The following is a 17,994-nucleotide window of genomic DNA, read 5'->3' on the forward strand; positions in this document are numbered from 1 at the left end:
AAGGCTAGATTTGATTTTGATTATCGAGAGATGAACTCTCAGATAAAAAGAGCCTACACTCATGTTCATCGCATTGAGGATATTTGGATTGATATGAGAACAAAAACATCATGAAGATGGATTACTATAGGTTAACCTTGCAGCAAGTAATCAATCTTAATATGTTGGAAATCCCTCTAGATTTTCAAGTTGAAGATGATGGTGAGATCCTTGATTCGGAATTTCATCAAGCTGGTTTTGGTAAGATGTGCCCTTTCCCTATTCAATGGCAACAAAAGAAAGGTACATTTATCATGGACAAATTCCAATCCATCTTAGTAAACACTAACAAATGGTTGAAAAGTAAAGGCCTTAAACGAGTAAGTCTAGATTGTGAAAGTTTTGGTCCTCTTGACAGGAAATCACAACTGGAAATTACAGGGAAAGATGGTGCCTCATCTTCAAATGTCAAAAATGCCCTCAAATTCAAATTAAAGGGCGGAAAAGGAACTAAATCATCTCAAGTTCCTGAGCCAATTCAAGAATCAACGGAAAAATCAGAAGAAGAATTGGAAACAGAATCTGATAAAGAAGATTAAGATGAAGAAGGAGAAATTGTGATCATATCTCCTCCAAAGCTTGAACGAGCCTGCATGTCTTCTCATGAAGAACCCTTTTTGCATGAGGTTGATGATGATGTAGATTCATTTTCTACTGTTTTCACTCACTCCATTCCAATCTCGGAGGTTAACACCATGGCTCTTCCTATTTCATTTACTGCTTGTGTCCCCGCACATGACCAATATGAACACTTAACAAATGTGTTTAAAGATTTTTCGACTCTTACTGGTGGTCAAGTTTCCCAATTTGATACGTCTTTGATAGGATTTGAACTTTTCATGACAAAATCTTCACAACATGTTCCTATGCCTTCAACAGTACAAACTGAATCCTGTTCAGTCACTACGGATATACAATCAGGATCAATGCCAATGGTTTCTACTGTGCCTGCTTCTACAGATGAAAGTTTTAGCCAGTCTGCATGGTTGAGTAGAATAATAACAAAGAGAAGGAAAGTAATTGTTCCTCCTGATAATCTCCCTGTGAAGATGACTAAATCCAAATCTCTGAAAGAGAAGATTGTTTCTAGAATTTTGGTTGATTATGATAAAACCAAATATGTTGAGGTTGTTGAGCCCTTGGTAGATAAACCTGTTGAGGAACATACTTGTTTTGACTACAAGTTTACTAAGGTTGAAGTTGGAATTTAATCTCGTTTGAGTTGTTTACAAGATGCTCAAGATGCATTGACAAATGTATCAAAAAGCAATCATGAGCATTGGGAAAAGAAGAATTAGTTGAAACAGGAGATCACTCGTTAAAATGAGGTTATCCAGAAGCAATCTTCTCAAAATGTTATTATTACATCACAAACATCTAAAGAGAGAAGGCTGATTGAAGCTGCTAAGCCTTGGATACAGGAAATCATTGCTAAAGGAGTTCGAGCTATCACAGAGACACTTGTAGTTCTAAGGTGTGTCAAAGAGATGAACGAAATGGAATTAAGCTTAATTTTTTCTTTGACTCGAGAAGCAGATAACTTGAAAGAAATCCTTGATGATTGGGATGAAATGATAAAATTTGATCTGGATGCTATAGCCTCATATGACGTTCTTCCGTCATGTGAAATGTTCTTCAGATTTCAAGGACTCATTGGTTATAAGGAAGAAACATTAAGAAAGCTGATCACAAAATTACAAGTGGCCCTTGAAGATTGTCAAGTAGTCGAAACAAGTCTTACTTGTGATTTGGAACAAATGGGATGCCGTGTTACTGATGATTTTGGTAATCTTTTGGCAGTAGAAAGAGTGAATTCAGAATATACAATTAAGATCAATACTGATGTAGATTCTGAAGATTTTGGTTCACACACAATGAACAAGTTTGTTTTGCACAAATCCTTGACAAAACACTTGTTAGATACTACAGTAGCAAATTCCAAAGTTGTGCAATTAGCATATGAAAATGCAGTGAGAATTGAAGCCATATCAAAGACTATGGAGATTGCTGATCTTCCCACAGTGCGTGATGTCGTTGTCAAATTCAAGGCACTGAGAAACAATCTCTAAGATTGTTGTGTAGTTTCTATTTCATGTTAATAGTTGTTTAGAATGCATTACATGAAAAAGTGTAATTGCAATGCGAATTGCATGTATGTAAAAGAATGTAGTGCAAGTTGCATGTGCAGTTGCATATAACCCTTTAGTTTCTGTAGTTAGACTTGGTCAAAGTTGGTTGAGTTGCTTCCACTTTTTCCTCCACCTTTTTCTCAACTTCTTTGCCTATATAAAGGAGTACCCCCCTCCTTGTAAAATCATCATTATCTTTATGCAAGATAGCTTTGGAGAAATTGTGCTAGCAGAACTTTGTTTGTGTGAGCACTATTTCGAAAGAAAGTGAATACAAAGGAGCATTTGATACATAACTTTGTTTAAGTGAGATTGTTATTTGTGTGTATTGTAAGCTTTGTCTATAATTCATTCAAGTTGTCTTTGATTCATATTGTCTTGTTTTATTGGTAATTGTTCCCGTGAATTAATAGAAAAGAGTTAAGAAACAATTGAAGCCAGAGCTTTGATCAGGAGCAATTGTGAAAATCTATAGCGAGAAGCTTTGTCTGCAGCTTATATTTTCATCTTAGTTCACAACATAGTTAAATTATTCTTACTTTTAGAAGTCTTTGTGCTCTAATTATAAAGCTTTTGCCATATAGAAGTACGACTGGACTTAGAGCCAAACTGGTACATTTTAGCTAGCCTTTGAGTTAGTAAAAGTTTATTGGTATCACTGTTTCCAGCTCCTAATAGAAGTGTAGTTAGAGATTCACCTCACCCTTTATTCACTCTACGAGTAAGTGGATTCTTTCTTGAAAGTTAAGAAGAAAGGATAGTAGTGACACCCTGTTTATAAATCTCTCAACTTCTTGCTTACCTTGAGTTGATCCAAGGAACGGTGAAAAGGGGGAGCCTTCCCTTTAAGGTAGGAGAGATACTGTCTCACACGCTGTGGCTGCTCATCCTATTTTGTGACTGGATTTTTACCCAAAACTGTCAGTTACAAAATATCCACCCAACAGACCAGTACAACACAATCATTTTACATCCTTTCTGTGTCAAAATCCATGCACACCTCCATTGTTGAATCCTTTATCCACCTCCATGCTTGATCACAAAATCACCACTTGAAGCTTGAGCACACTCGAGCACACATCCATCCATACTTGGACATATCGACAACATCAAGGTCACAGTTGGGGAGCCTACAATTCTTGGTTTGCCTGCTTCAACGGTGTTTCCTTCATCTTATCATAAGTGTAGCTAATTTACGTAGTTTGTGAATGTTAGTCTAATTAGTAAAGTTCTTTGCACACTAGTTAAATAGCTCTACATTATTAAATTCCGATACTGACTCATTTGCTTTCTTCTTGATACTTGTCAATTCATGTGACACAAAGGACGTGTCATTGTGATCTTCAAATTGTTCAATGAACTGATTAGCAAAATTGCACCATCCAGTAATGGATCCATCTGGCAAACTTCTATACCACTCTTCAGTATCCTCAATTAATGATTGCACAAAGAGTTTCATGAATACATTCTCATGATCCTCTTCAAAATCTTCAATTATGTTTTTTTAAATTAATCACATGCTACTCAACAGATTCTGCTCCATTCCCTGAAAACTTCAGAATAACATTCCTTAAATTGTTGGAGACTAGCTTGGGATATCCTCTTATCCCACCAAAATCAAGTTGTTGATGTCTTTCGATTATTATCGGTTGCCTTATTGCTTGATTCCCAATCTCCTAATTTTGTGCCATATAACCCTGATTACTTTGATTGTTATTTCTGTTATTTTGATTCATACCATAAGGCTGTCTGATATTCCCATTATTTTGCAGGATACCTCTAGTACGCTGCCCTGTAGTCCCGACATATTGATTATTGTTGAAATGCCTATTGAAATTGTTGTTTTGATTTTTATCTTTTCTATTATCATACAGTGGGTTAACATGGCTAGTGGCGAATTGTGAATCCAAATTCTTTCTATGAGGTGGATTATATTTTGATGACGTATTTACCTCATTTTGTACTTGATCTGATCATTCTCCTCTCCATATGTCTGACTTCTTTTCATTGCTAGCTTTTCTAGGTGGAGAGATAATATGATCTTTTGATATCCCTATTTTTTCGAGGATACGATTTGGCTGCATCTTTAGTATTTTTGCCAATATTGCATCATTGCCATTTGCTGTTTCAGCCATTTTCTTTATAATTTCAACCCATTGCATTAACTCTTTAAGGAACCTCTTCATCCTAAATTTGAGTTATTTCACAATGCGCCTCTTCATCCACCCTAGGAATATGGAAAAATGGATTACAATTTTCCTCTTCATTTTCAGGGCTATTATGACTTGAATTATCCTTCTCAGTTTGTCTGTTTGTCCTCTCCTGAAAACTTCTGTGTCCTGTATAAAGCATCTTTGATTTCTGATTCTTACCTTTTTTTAAAAAAAATTTCTTGAAAGTCAGTTGCGCAAATCTTTTAGGTCCGAGATTCACTGACTTTCTTCTCCACATACACCTCAAAAGTAAAGATTAGTTCTTTAATAAGATATTCTAAATGACACACAATAGAATCACCACCTTCTCAGGAAAATAGAAATAAACGTCTAGGTACTTCTTCAGCAGAGTAAATGCCAAAAATAACTTGAACTTGAAAAATGATGTCTGAAAATATCAATAGAACTTCAGATTTAGATACTTTCAAAACTTGTGTGAGGTGAGAGAATATGAATTTGAAAGCAAAGTCAGAACTTTGAACACAATCAGAATTTTTGGATTAAAAAATGACTTGAGATATTATGTATTTATGCTTAAATGCTGATATAAAATTTGATCTCTAAAATCTGAATAACATCAAACAACAAATAATGAATGCTGAAATGAAATAAAAAACCTATTAACAACTTTGACAAATATTAAATGCTAAAAGGCAAAATCTGAAACTTACTAAAGATGGTGATTTATTGTATCTCTATATTGGTTTGAGGTAAAAAATTTGCAAAGCTTACTTGCAACGTTCCCTAGTGGAGTCGCCAATCTGTTGGTTCTCAAAACTGCAGATTAGAATTCTGCGAGTCTTGTCAGCTCGATGCTGAGATATCCAACCAGTTGTGGCCATCTTGACAAGATCAATCAATTCGACCTGGATCCTTTGCACTTCTGGCTCTACAAAACCAAGGCGGGTGTATCTGATCCTGAATAACAAACTTAGATCCAAGATGTTTATAGCAGATAGATTGAATGTAATGGTAGTTTCCTGATATGGCAAAAGGGTTAGAGAACTTTAGCATTGCTTAAGTGAATATAAATCTTCAGAAATATGATTACTTTAATAAACTTGTGAATGCTGAAATAAGATCAAAAGTAAATTATTAAAACAAATAGATATCAAACCCTTAAAGGAAAGAGACTAGATAATTGCCAACATATAGATTATGAACTATGAACAAGTTGATGATTAGTGCCAGAATTCAAAGAGGCAATAGAGTCAAAACTATATGTTTTCACATACAACTCTATGATATTATATATATTAAATCTATAAACAATTGAGTTATCAAGATGCGACAAATCAATTGTATTCATGCATATTTGAACTAGTCTATGATGCTTTAATCCACTTATCCTAATAACAAATTATTTATAGAAAATGAGAGATGATCATAAAGGACAAACTAATATAGTATTATGACTCTAAAAGCTTTAAATAAAATAAAAAATCTTATTGATTATGTTATAGGCAAAATTGAAGACACTCATACGCTGATGTTCCACTCAACACAACTTGATTCCAATAACATATAAATTGTTTGCTCAGCAGTTCGATATCCACCAACTTGCTTCAAAATCCAGTCTTTTGCTAGTGAAGAAATTTAATAACATATATGGTTCAAAAATATGCAGAGCTTTTATAGAAAATATGGAGTTGTAGTCTTTGTTTGATTTCACATCATATATTTATAAACAACTAAGAGGTGTTAGTTGCATTTTCAAGCACCACACCCTTTCGTAAAAGGTAATTGTTCATTTGTTACAAATCGGGAATCCTAAATTTACTTCTAATATAGTTCGGTAATACTTATGGAATCAAATTCATTTTTAACAATTGCCTCGATATGTTTAGAATAACACCATAAATATGGACACTTTATCACACAATAGGTAGCACCGAAAATGTGAATTCTGTCCCCTGTGAGATGAAAAAATGGAGATCCTTTCCCGTGGGTGAGCATTCGATTACGAATATCTGACGCATAAGTGTCAAGACTTCCTAAAGGAAACCTTTATCTTCCTGCGCATATCCTTCAGACATGAGAGCCTCATATTCGGGTCCCTAAAACTCCTACACTCCATATCGACACAAATGCTTCCTCCTTACGCATTGATTAATCTGCAACAAAATCAAAGCGATATTAGATATGTATAAAAACATAAAACAATAATTGAATTGAATGAATTGAATTTCCTATAATTTCATATGGAAAAATGCTTGATCATCAAGGCATAGGAATGAATTGATTTTGACGCTCTCGCATGCTACACAAATATCAAAAATATTTTCTTCAAGTATATGTAATGTCCCATTCTTTTGTGTATATTTTCCAACCTCCAATGGCTCCTCAGGGATTTATTACACCTCAATATTTTGTGACTCACACCTTCTTGGCTTTTATTTGCGTGGCACCTGCATCACCAAATCTATCGAACATACATTCATGGATTTCTCAAATTCGAATCTCTATCATTTCTTGGAGTATTTCCTTTTCATGGTAGACTGTGAGTTGGAAACATCATGTTCACATGGCTTTTTCATTCCCACTCATTACTCTTGTAGAAATATATTCACGATGATATGTTCCTCATCCGTTGATTATTCATTCACTGTATTGCTGTAGAATATCTAATAAGTTTCCATCAACAAGGATGCCCCCTTTTTTTTGCCTACGATGATGATCCTTTCTTCATTCAAACTGATGAGTTCCCGTACAAGACAGACTCATTTTTTTATTTCCTACAAACTCCATCTATCGTGAATCACCATATAGAGAAATATATGAACTCTTCATTATTCTGAATGAAGAAGGTTCTCGAATGAGATTATCCCTATGCAAGTAGTGTTGCCAAATCATGCTTTATTTTCTGTTGCCAAAACAATAGGATTTACAAATATTGGTTGTGCATTATCCCTCAACGTCCGACACCTTTTGTGGTATTACTCTGTGATATGGCTTTTTGATATGCTGTTTGTCTTGTCTAGACTGTGATAACTATAGATGACAATCTCTTCTTCAAGTCTCCAATTGCAACTTTTATGTTTTGAAGCAAGCCTTATCTATCGTAGTGAAAATGTTATTATATGGAGGCCCAAAAATTTCTTTGAAATTTGAGTCCCATCAGTGTACCATAAAAAAGGCAATATGCCATGAATCCCTCCTCAAAATTTCTACAGAAGATAAGGAATTATTATAAAAATGGTTTGTGGGCTTGAGCTCTCAAAGTGGCAATAGGAAAGTCTTTGGAGCAGCAATAACAATAGAGGGTTAAAAAGAATCATTTATAGCTTCTGTAGAATGGAAGTGTATAATGGACTTGCTGTAAAGCAAGCTTATGGGAGCAAGTAGAGCGTTTGACATTGCCATTTGGATCTTGAGGTTGATGAATGACCTAAACATGGTAGGGTGTCTAATCGGGACCAAGTTTTATCCAAACATCTCAAGGACTTCTTCCAGCTGAAGCTTAAAACCTTTTACATGCCACATCATGGCATTGCCTTGTTCTTGAATCCCTTACGCACACAAGTACCACAACAACACGTGGAAATTTGTACCAACAACTCGTGTTGAGCCCTAAAAGATGACCATGCACTACTACCTCTATTTGGATACTCGCTGTAGGTGGTTAAGGACCACTCGGGAAAGGGGTGAGACAGGAGGTTACAACCAGTACTGACAAAGGAGGAGAAGATGTTGACTATAATGACAAGGAAGACGATGGGACAGAAGGAGAAGAGGCACAAGCACTCACGTCCGAGATTGATAGTTTGGAGGATGAAGGGTTCTGCATGTAACCATGCCTTGGGAACTGTAACTGTACTAGGGCATAGAAGGCTACATGAGGGAAGGAGGTGATGGGTGGCAAAGATGATGAAGTATGGGAGAAAAAGGCTGCATCTGACAATAACATACCAATGGCATTTGTGCCCATTTGGGAGGGATCTTCTCTATCAGGACTCGTTCTAGAGATGGAGCATCCATACAAATGGAGGAGGCCATACACGTGGAGGGGGCCATACCATGGTAAGTAGGAGCACGGGAGGAGCTAGTCGTATCAATACTAGTACCACACATAGAGAGATCATCTATGGTTCTAGACTAGGATGCCATAAGTTCTATCGTGCCAAAGATAGTATTTAGTCCACCTCAGCTTTCACCCATGACCTATTTGGTTCCAATAGAGGGGACAAGCCAAGTATCATAGATGAGATTGGTAAAGATGAGAGCACATAAGGTGGGGCCCCATACTATTTGCATCTCCACTTTACTAGTCATTAATAGAATGACCCCTATTGTATTAGTAGTCACACCTGCACCTCTGCTAGTAGTAGTCACTAGGGCTACTACAGTCACAACTTCAGAGCAAGAGGCAACTATAGCGATAACTTCAACATGTGAAGTAGCCCCTATGGTACAAGAGCCAGTTCCAACCCCTAGGATGGTAGTGACAAATCAAGAGGGGAGAGCCATAGATGTGAAGACAAATAGCTCGTTGGAGAAATTTCAAATGGAGGTGGATGATATCACACCACCCTCACCTACATTATTGATGGGACAATAGGCGGATATGAAGAGTGGGGAGGTACCACTAGCGCCATAGGAAAAGCCAAAGATCATTGAGGTAGAAGGGGGAAGTAAGCATAGGACCACCCCTCTCTAGGATGAAGGAGTGACAAGAGCCATTGAGGAGGTGTATTGAAGATTTCCATTTCTGGATTTGGTGCATCAGTACAATAATTCCTAGATGAGATGGAGGCTATGATAGTAGCCACACGAGGCGTGGAAGACCTCTCCTGAAAGTTGGACATGAGGCTAGATACCATGGCAACAAAGACACCCCTCATATTCATGGCAGAAGAGTGTGAAAGACAATTCACGGAATGATTCAAAGCCCACGGTTGACTGCAGATTGAGCCCCCAGACCGCCACACATTCTCATAGGGTAGGCACGGATGATGAGTACTCTTTCTAGGATAGAGCAGACCTTAAGAGTCACATTCCTATAGAAACAATAGATGACATGGGCAACACGAAAGGTAGAAGAACACACTATGGCATTGCAGCGAGAGGCAGCCATGCGGATGAGAGTGGGGGAGTTGGAGAATGAGTTGGCATAGGATAAGATAACATGTGCAGGACATGAGAAACAACTAGCAGTCGCATCGACAACATCGGAAAATGCTTAGAGGGATTTGATGGATGCATTGGGATTGCTAAAGGCAGTGCAAGAAAAGTAGATGGTAGCAAACTGGGATCTTAGGCTCCTTTTCTAGTAGCTCCTGTGCTTGACGTCCTCCACCACTCTAGGGATGTCCCCTCACCTTGCTTCGCAGTATATTTGCTTTGTACACATCAGCCATTATTGTTGTTGTCGTCTAGAAGACATTCTTTTTTTGGGGGGAGCTTATGTTAGCCATAGTTTAGTGGAAATAATACTTTTGGTTTATGTTTTAATAAAAAATGGCAATATAAAGTTAACTAGTTCTTGAGGTCAGTTATAGGAGGTTGGCAATGGTTGGTATACTCAACCAACGTTAGAGACTTTTATGTAGCTGGATGGCACCAAGATTTACTGTTGTGATGACATTACATGGAAATAAAGTTGATCATTCTATCCCAATATCATGTGTATGATTTCCATTTCAGTTATAATGTCCTTTATGGTACTTTCTGTTTATTCTGTGCAAGTAAATAAACATACCCCGTAGGCAGTAAACAATGATTCCCATTCTCAAGCTAATGGTTTAAGAGAATCCGTGAGAAGGAAAAGTAGTTAAGGGTGTGAATAGACAAACTTTTAATATTTGAAAGAGAAGCCAGTGTGAGGTGAACAGATATGGGCGCAGCCAAAAAGCAGCATGGGGTAAGATAAGGAGGTCCATAGGAGCAATATAGATGAAAGAATTAGAAACACAAGACAAGATTGCAGGAATGGGAAAGAATGGAAAACACCTCCAAGTGAGTTATATATCCACATCAACTTCCAAGAAAAGATGAAAACTAGAGTACAAAAGGAAGAGACAAGCTGTGCAGTAGAGGAAAGGGAAAGGGGCATTGAGCATGATATTGGTCGAGATAGAGGAGAGGGGCTGTGACTAAGGGAAGAATTAGCCCATTAGAAAAGATTAAGGTTTTAGAATAATAGAAGCCACTGAAAACTCTGTTTGCAGCTGTAAATGTGATTGTTGAATGTATGATTTTGTGTTCATTCTGTTGCAATCCGTAATGTTTGTTTGTGAGTTAGAGAATTTGTAGCAGGAGGAATTTTTTCTTGCATCAATATGATAACTACATAGAGCATGGATATATGTCATCATGTGACTTATTATGACTACAATCTGCAGAGTCACATTTAAATTCAATGCACATTGTACTCATCTCCCAAAAAGCTTCCAACCACATATAAATCTGCACACATTTCACAATTGATTCTAATTTTTTTACTTATGCTGCAATACCAGTCAATTTTTTCCTCAGCATCAATGCTTGTGGTAGTTTTTCTGTAGCATAGCTAATGTTTGATTGCAATTATCTTATTGTGTGGCATTCATTTAAGTTTTATTACTTTTGTAGATAAGTATGTATCTTAAAAGATATTTTGAAATCTTTAATATGTTGAATCGACTTATGGTGAGCAATACTTATTTTGCTTTAGTCATTTTATTGCAGATAATTGGGTTATAGTTAAAACTTCTGATATTCCAATAAATTTCTCTGTCTTAACAAAATTTGCCAACCACAGAAGGTACAGTGAACAAAGTTGAAAAGGATTACATTGGGGCCATTGTACTGGGCATCTTCAATGCAGCAATTGCATTTTCAGATATACCTGAAGACTTGAGTTATCAGGATAATGTAAGTACTCTTGGTTTTTTAATGCACAGCTTCTTTATTGGTAATTCTAATAACTTACATGTGGAGCATATGTAGCATAATTGTAGTGATCCTTCTTACTATGTTTGAATACATATATCATTGTATGTCTTTAAAATATACATTAGTTTGCTGTGGCTTTATATATATTATGAGTTTTCTACTTTGGTTTAATATATTATACGAGTTTTTTATTTCATATTTTTCTAAAAGCCGCTTTCATATATTTGACTCTATTTTCAGGTTAATGGCACCCCCTTCTGGGCGAGCACTACTGATAACCATGTAATTAGACTTGGGAGCAAGATAAAATTTGTTATAAAAAGGTAAAAACTCCCATCGCATTGAATTATAGAGAATTAATGCTAAGCTCACAAATAGGAGTTTCCTTTCCTTGTAGTTTTAAATTTTAGATGAAGAGTGTTATAATGAAAAACGATTAGCTCATTAGTTTCAAGATCTGGCTCTGATTCAAATCTTTTTTTTTTCATAGTTTCTTCTCTGTTCTGGACTTTAACACCAATGAATGTTGTGTGCATAGAGCTGTGCTAGAAAGAGGGTAATATTTGTTCTTGTTAAAGAACTAAAGTTGGTTAAAAGGTTTGTAAAGGGAATATGAGAATGAAACCGTTCATCTTTCACCCCCATGAGAACATATTTGTAGATATTTTCACTTTTCTATTTATCTTCAATATTCACCCACAGCCGATTTTCAGGCACCTCCAGCAGCAGTTTTATGTATTTCTGCTCAAACAGCTCTGCTAAAATGGGCAACAGAAAATGACATGATCCAGATTTACAAGATGCTGAAGGGATGAAGTTACCTTTTGTTTGGAGTTGGAATGATTTTACAGCAGACAAGATGTGGTAACCCTCCAATCACAGTTACAGATAAGCTTCAAATCGTCTAAATAAAAAAGGATTTAGCATTCATTTGTAAACTGAAGCTCCTTGGTTTTTCATCGGTGCATAAATTCACCAGGATGGTTCCAAAGGTTTTATCAATTTTTTTGTACAAATTGGCAACAATTCACACTGGTTTGCAATTGTTTTGGGAAAATTGATATGATTTACCAGTTCAGGTACAATAACCTGGTACTTGGGTGCGTGAAATCTTTTAGGGGTTCGGTTATATATATATATATAGAAATATACAGAATTGTAAAACTAAATCATTTCATAGCATGATACTTGATCATTGTTTAATGTCAAATGCCAAAGATAAATAATACAAATTTAAATACTTGATGATTGATCTATATTCATGATTCTAATGACAATGTAATGTCCTAGATCTACCTAGGAGTCGGATGCTAGATCTGGAGTTGAAATTTTCAAATGTTCATATCGCCAACTGTATTTACTGTACAGTGGAGACAATGCAGATGGGACCATATGCAATCTTTCCATTTATAGTTCACTTCACATCTCTGTCTTTGATGTGATTGGATATTATTCCATTGAATAGTATGATGCCTCTTATCACAGGTCTAGTCAAATTAACCTTCAACTGGCTTTCTTGCAGAACGAAAGGTTTGTAGTTCCTTTACTTATATTTATTTTCACGTCCTTTTCTATAGATGATGTACCGTGAACTGGTAGACACTGGCAGGTTTATCTGCTTATGCTCACACCAATCTTCTAATCTATTCACACCTTAGTTTCCTTATTTCTGCCTTCCTCCCGTGGTATATGTAGTCATCTTAGTCGGCTAACCTGGCACATTCTACCACTATCTGACTATGGTATTGTCAGAACAATCACTGATTCATTTTAATGGCCTTTCTTTGGCTGTGTTTTCTGTTGTTGTTTACTTTGATGAGACTTCTGTACAAACTTCCATGTTGATTCTTCCCATCGGATATTGCTTGCTTCCTTTGTATTAGTTAGTAATGTCATTCGATTCCCCTGATCGATGGTCCTTATATCTCTTTGATATGCGATGTTGGCATTCACATCCTTATTGTATGATCTTAAAGTGATGATCTACAATCCCGTGTGAATATCATATCCTCCACATCTAAGGACTCAAGTGCGCTTTTCTAATTGTCCGCGTCAATTCACACTATCTTTTGATGGACGTCCCTATGTTGTTGAATATATCTCCAATCCTTTTCTCGATCCTTCTATTAATCTAAGAAGAAAACATGACATTCCCATACACAATCCCCCACAAGCAACACCTTGAACAAGTAATCATACTCATCGCCCATCTAAAATGGCCTGATCTTAGACTATATGTAAGTGCCATGACGTGACAGAGATGTTTGTACCATTTGCATTATAGTTTATTTGTTGTCAATTCAAATTGGTGTTCTTTATCATTAGTATTTGAACAGTTTAATACATTTGCAATTGGCTCTGATACCATGTTAATTTCTAGGATCCCTGCAAATGTGCTAACAATTGCCATTGTAATTGATTGTGTTCCATATGTAAATGAAGGCTTATAAATAAGAGAGGAGGAAACATGTCTCATGAAGAGACATGTCTTTGTGGTTAATCATCACTAGATAACATATTAATATATTAGTAATATAAATAACCATATATATAATATATTATTATATAATATGTATAACGATATTGGAATATCCCTTTCCGGATATTCACTAAAACCATCGATTAAAACTTACAAATTTAAAATCCGAACAGTAATCCAGTATTTGATACAAATTTCAGAACTTAAACTGGTATATATAACCAGCAGTTATACAAATAAGAAAACCCAGAAAAATGTGTTTATTTCCTCCAATATCCAGAAATTTATACATAAACCAGCAGATTAATACAAATAACCCAAAATGCGTTACTGTATTATACAACAGCAATATAATAACGTGCAACAATTCAGAATATCCAATCTTACAAACAGGAATAACAGTCAGATTGGCAATATAGATAGAACTTGAAAGAAGGCTAGGTTTGTGTCCAACCTTCAAAGTTTCTTCAAGGGTTTGCGTCCTCAAAGAAATAACCAGCAACTGTTTCCAGCTCCCAGATTACTATTTGTTTTCAATAATATAATCTTCATATCCCCTTATGTGCAGCTTGTGGTACCTTTTATCACTTTTCCCAATGTGATGCACGTTCTTCTAGGCAATGTGGGATAAAACACCCTTTTTGTCCTTTAGTCACTTAAGTGACATAGTACCTTTTTTTAAAATTAAAGTGACACATTAAATGAACTTTAATAGTCACTAAGTCAAAACTCACATAATCATCAGGCATTAAAATAACTGATCAAACGAACTTGGATAAGCATTTGCAATAGCTAGTTGGAAAGCTCTTGGCGAGCCGCTTCCAAATCAACACTGGGATATCAAGAATACTGAGCTCTGTTTACTTACTAAAAATAGTAAGTATCTGGACAACCTATCAAAACTGCTTCGATGGGTCTGGTACTGGAAATGTCTAAGCCGAATCTCGAACTAAACCCCGTACAAAACCTTTTTGCCCCTGAAGCCTAGGCAAAGTGAGCTGGCCACAAAGAATTATAATGTCCCAGAAAAAGGGGACATTACAAAGCCTCCCTTCTCAAAGATTGCTTGCCCCCAAGCAATCCGCTCATACTTGCAAAAATCAGATGCCAAGATCCCATACTCGCCTCGAAAATGAGGTTCTACTCTTCAGTCGATGTACCCCAGCATGCATCATCCCAATTCCAGAATGGTGAAATAGTACAAGAGGTATCAATGTGCCAAATAATTGAATGCCAGGATCCCAAGGCTCACCATTAAGGGTCACCAACTGCCATCTGCTGCTGCCCTATATACCAATATCCTCATTCAGAATGAATGTCTCACTCCATGAGTGAGCCTGCGAGTCTCTACTGTGAAGTGAAGATGGGAGCTCAGCAATATACCAATATTCACCCCAAAATGATAGCAACCAAACTCTCCAACGAGCTCCTCGATAAAGAGTAATACATAGGGATGCTCCACCTGGATCCCAAGCGAGAACTCGTGTACTGTTTGAACTTTGAAAACCCACTGACCAATTCCTGTAACATTTGTACCGATGTTAATGATAGATCCGGCCAAACTGACTCCACCCCTATATCACCTTGGTGGAAATGGAGTAATCCAAATCTCTAGAGCTCTGATTTGTCAGAAGGCTGAAACACACAGATCATAATTATGCGCCTGTGTAGCAACAATACATAATCCGCCAGAAGTACGATACTAGTAACACCAGGATTCCCAACCACCCAATCAACATGATCTTGGGTAAATGAAAGAGCAGTTGGTGAATCACCAACATCATGAGTGCTAACACTATCTTCAATACCCTGCTGAAATAAAAATGGAGATACCTCATGTGGAATGTAGGGTAATGTGTGTTCTCCCCACTCACTTGCAAATAACTCATTGACCCCTGAAGGCCAAATAGAATCAGCAAATATCCTACCATCATACACAGGCAAACCACTGATAGTTGGAATATACCAACAAGTAAAATCACCAATCAACAAGTAGCCCTTCATCATCTCATAAGAGTTAGGTGATAAAACTCTGGATAAGCTAAAAAATCCCTCCGAGCATGCTAAGGATAAATCTGAACTTCCTACTCCATCATAAGTACTCTCGCTCATGTCAAGGTCTTCATAAAAGGAAAGTTCATCATTACTTGAAATTTCTAAATAGTCCTCACTTGTGGTATTACTAGCCATGTGCTCATGTGAAGATGTACAGCTGCTGTCATAAAAATCAGAATTTTCAGACTCATCAACTTGCTGATCCATAGAGTTTTTTTCACCATAGGAAGTCTCAAATGGGGAACACGTGATTGAATCACATTGTTTGCCTTCACATCTACCCACTTTATGAATTCCTTCAATGATTTGTGTGATTTCTTGTGCCCTTGAACCACTGTCATCTTTTTCATAAGTGGCTGCCTCAATTATTTGATTTTCAGCTTGGTGGATGGAATAATGAGTTAAGCTCAATTGGAGGCATAGCTCATCTACCTCACTCTCCTTGTCCCTTCCAAATTTGATTGCTAGATCTCTATCCATTAATAGCTGCAAGTACTCAAATTTTATCATTTTCAATGTTTCAAAGATAGTATGTAAAAGAGGACTTGTGATACCGCAAACATTCCCATGCCTCTCTCCTAACACAATCTTCCGTAAGAGATCCTCAATCAAATTGGAAGAATCATCCAACTTCGTCAACACTTGGACAATCTTGTCCTCTTTGACCAAAAGCATATCTAATAAGTCAAGGAGTGATAATGATTTTTGGCCATCTCCTTCAAACATAGGTGGGCTGTTCTCCATAGAATTTTTTGACTTTTCATCACCTGGGGAAACAACATTTTTCAGATATATCCTCTAACTCGATGTGTGCTAGATTATCTGTCCTGCCAACACCGCTGTCCATTTGCTTCTCAAAATCTGATTTAATTTCTTGCCTGGTATCACCGTAAAATTCATCCAAGTTAATTTCCATGTCACCAAATAAGATGTTGGAGTTGCCAACGTTGGCGGTTTGGTTAACTCTACTGCATGGGCCATTAACATGCTCATCAGAAGGACTAGTGTAAACAGCTCCATGGGATACTTCTGTCCCCCAATTACCTGCTGGTATACTGGTGCCATTATTATTGTTGTTTACCGTACTGGTAAAGAAAATGAACGCATACAGACAATAGAACACGAACAGCAGAATTATATTCGCATACGCTAGACATATATTATGCTTCATAATATTCGCAATAGTAGATGATTCATACTTTACAATGATCCCTGACGGGATATAGATACTACCGCCGAACCTTCTTGAAGGAGTCTGTCGGCTACAAATATTCTATCTGCTACAAACTATTTACCGTCGGCTACAGAATATAGAAACACCGCCAGACATCACCTCGTCGGCTACAGAATACAAAAACACCGCTGGACATCACCCTGTCGGCTACATAATACAAAACACTGCCGGACATCACCTCGTCGGCTATAGAATACAAAACACCGAGGACCATCATTCCGTCAACTACAGAAACACAGCCGGAACCATCCATTCGGCTGACACCATCCCCCCCAAAAAGAAAAGTCGTCTCCGGACGACAATTATAAAATATCTGAGACAAATTAACAAACAAAATATATCATCAGAGTGACTACAACAAGAAAAATCTGCTTCTGTCATATCACTTCACTTCATCTCGTGCCTATAGCCTCTGCTAACACAATACTGTCTCTTGAAGCTGACCTTGATAGCCACCTGTGCTGCTTTCTCTGCTTCCAACACTGGGTCCACTAAGCTAAGTGTCGCTGCACTGCCTCCAACTGGATGATTAGCTCCTCCCGAGCTCTCTACGCATCCACCAAGACAGCCTCCCGGCCAACACCTACTCCCAGTGCCTCTGGTACACAGAAAGTCCATGCCTGCAGCCACTTCAACTCTTCTCCACTGGTCAGACTCCCACGACTGATATCCGCAACGACTGGGGGTCTAGGGGGCAACGCCCCCGCGGGGTCTTGGGGCAGCGTCCCGAGTGCGAGCACTTCGCAACCCACACAGAAATGCACGAAACACACCATTTCTATCATTTTCTGCCGATTCTGCACTCTTTCCGGCAACCACAGATGCGTCCCCTTTCCTTTGGCATCAGCTATAACTCATTCCAATCAACTTGAATCTGTCGTCGTTTCTTTTATTTTTTATTTTTTTAAAGAAACCCCCAATTCAGTGACCGCAGGTTCTCATTCTTTTCGCCTTCTAATTTCCAACATGCCA

At 37.3% G+C, this 17,994-nt stretch overlaps 1 protein-coding gene across 7 annotated transcripts in view; it reads left to right on the forward strand.

Moving 5' to 3' along the window:
- LOC149560803 (DNA-directed RNA polymerase I subunit rpa43-like) overlaps nt 1-17,994 on the forward strand; it is a 169,069-nt gene that overhangs the window by 90,087 nt on the left and 60,988 nt on the right. For all 7 annotated transcript variants that reach the window (XM_089824828.1, XM_089824827.1, XM_089824829.1 and 4 more), the window contains 2 exons: nt 11,121-11,233; nt 11,495-11,577. In XM_089824828.1, the coding sequence (XP_089680954.1) occupies nt 11,121-11,233; nt 11,495-11,577 (196 nt within the window). The remainder of the gene's footprint in view (nt 1-11,120; nt 11,234-11,494; nt 11,578-17,994) is intronic.

Source organism: Cupressus sempervirens, chromosome 4, assembly GCF_028749045.1.
Source record: "Cupressus sempervirens isolate cs-2001-9-10 chromosome 4, ASM2874904v1, whole genome shotgun sequence".
In the NCBI taxonomy this organism is placed as follows: domain Eukaryota; kingdom Viridiplantae; phylum Streptophyta; class Pinopsida; order Cupressales; family Cupressaceae; genus Cupressus; species Cupressus sempervirens.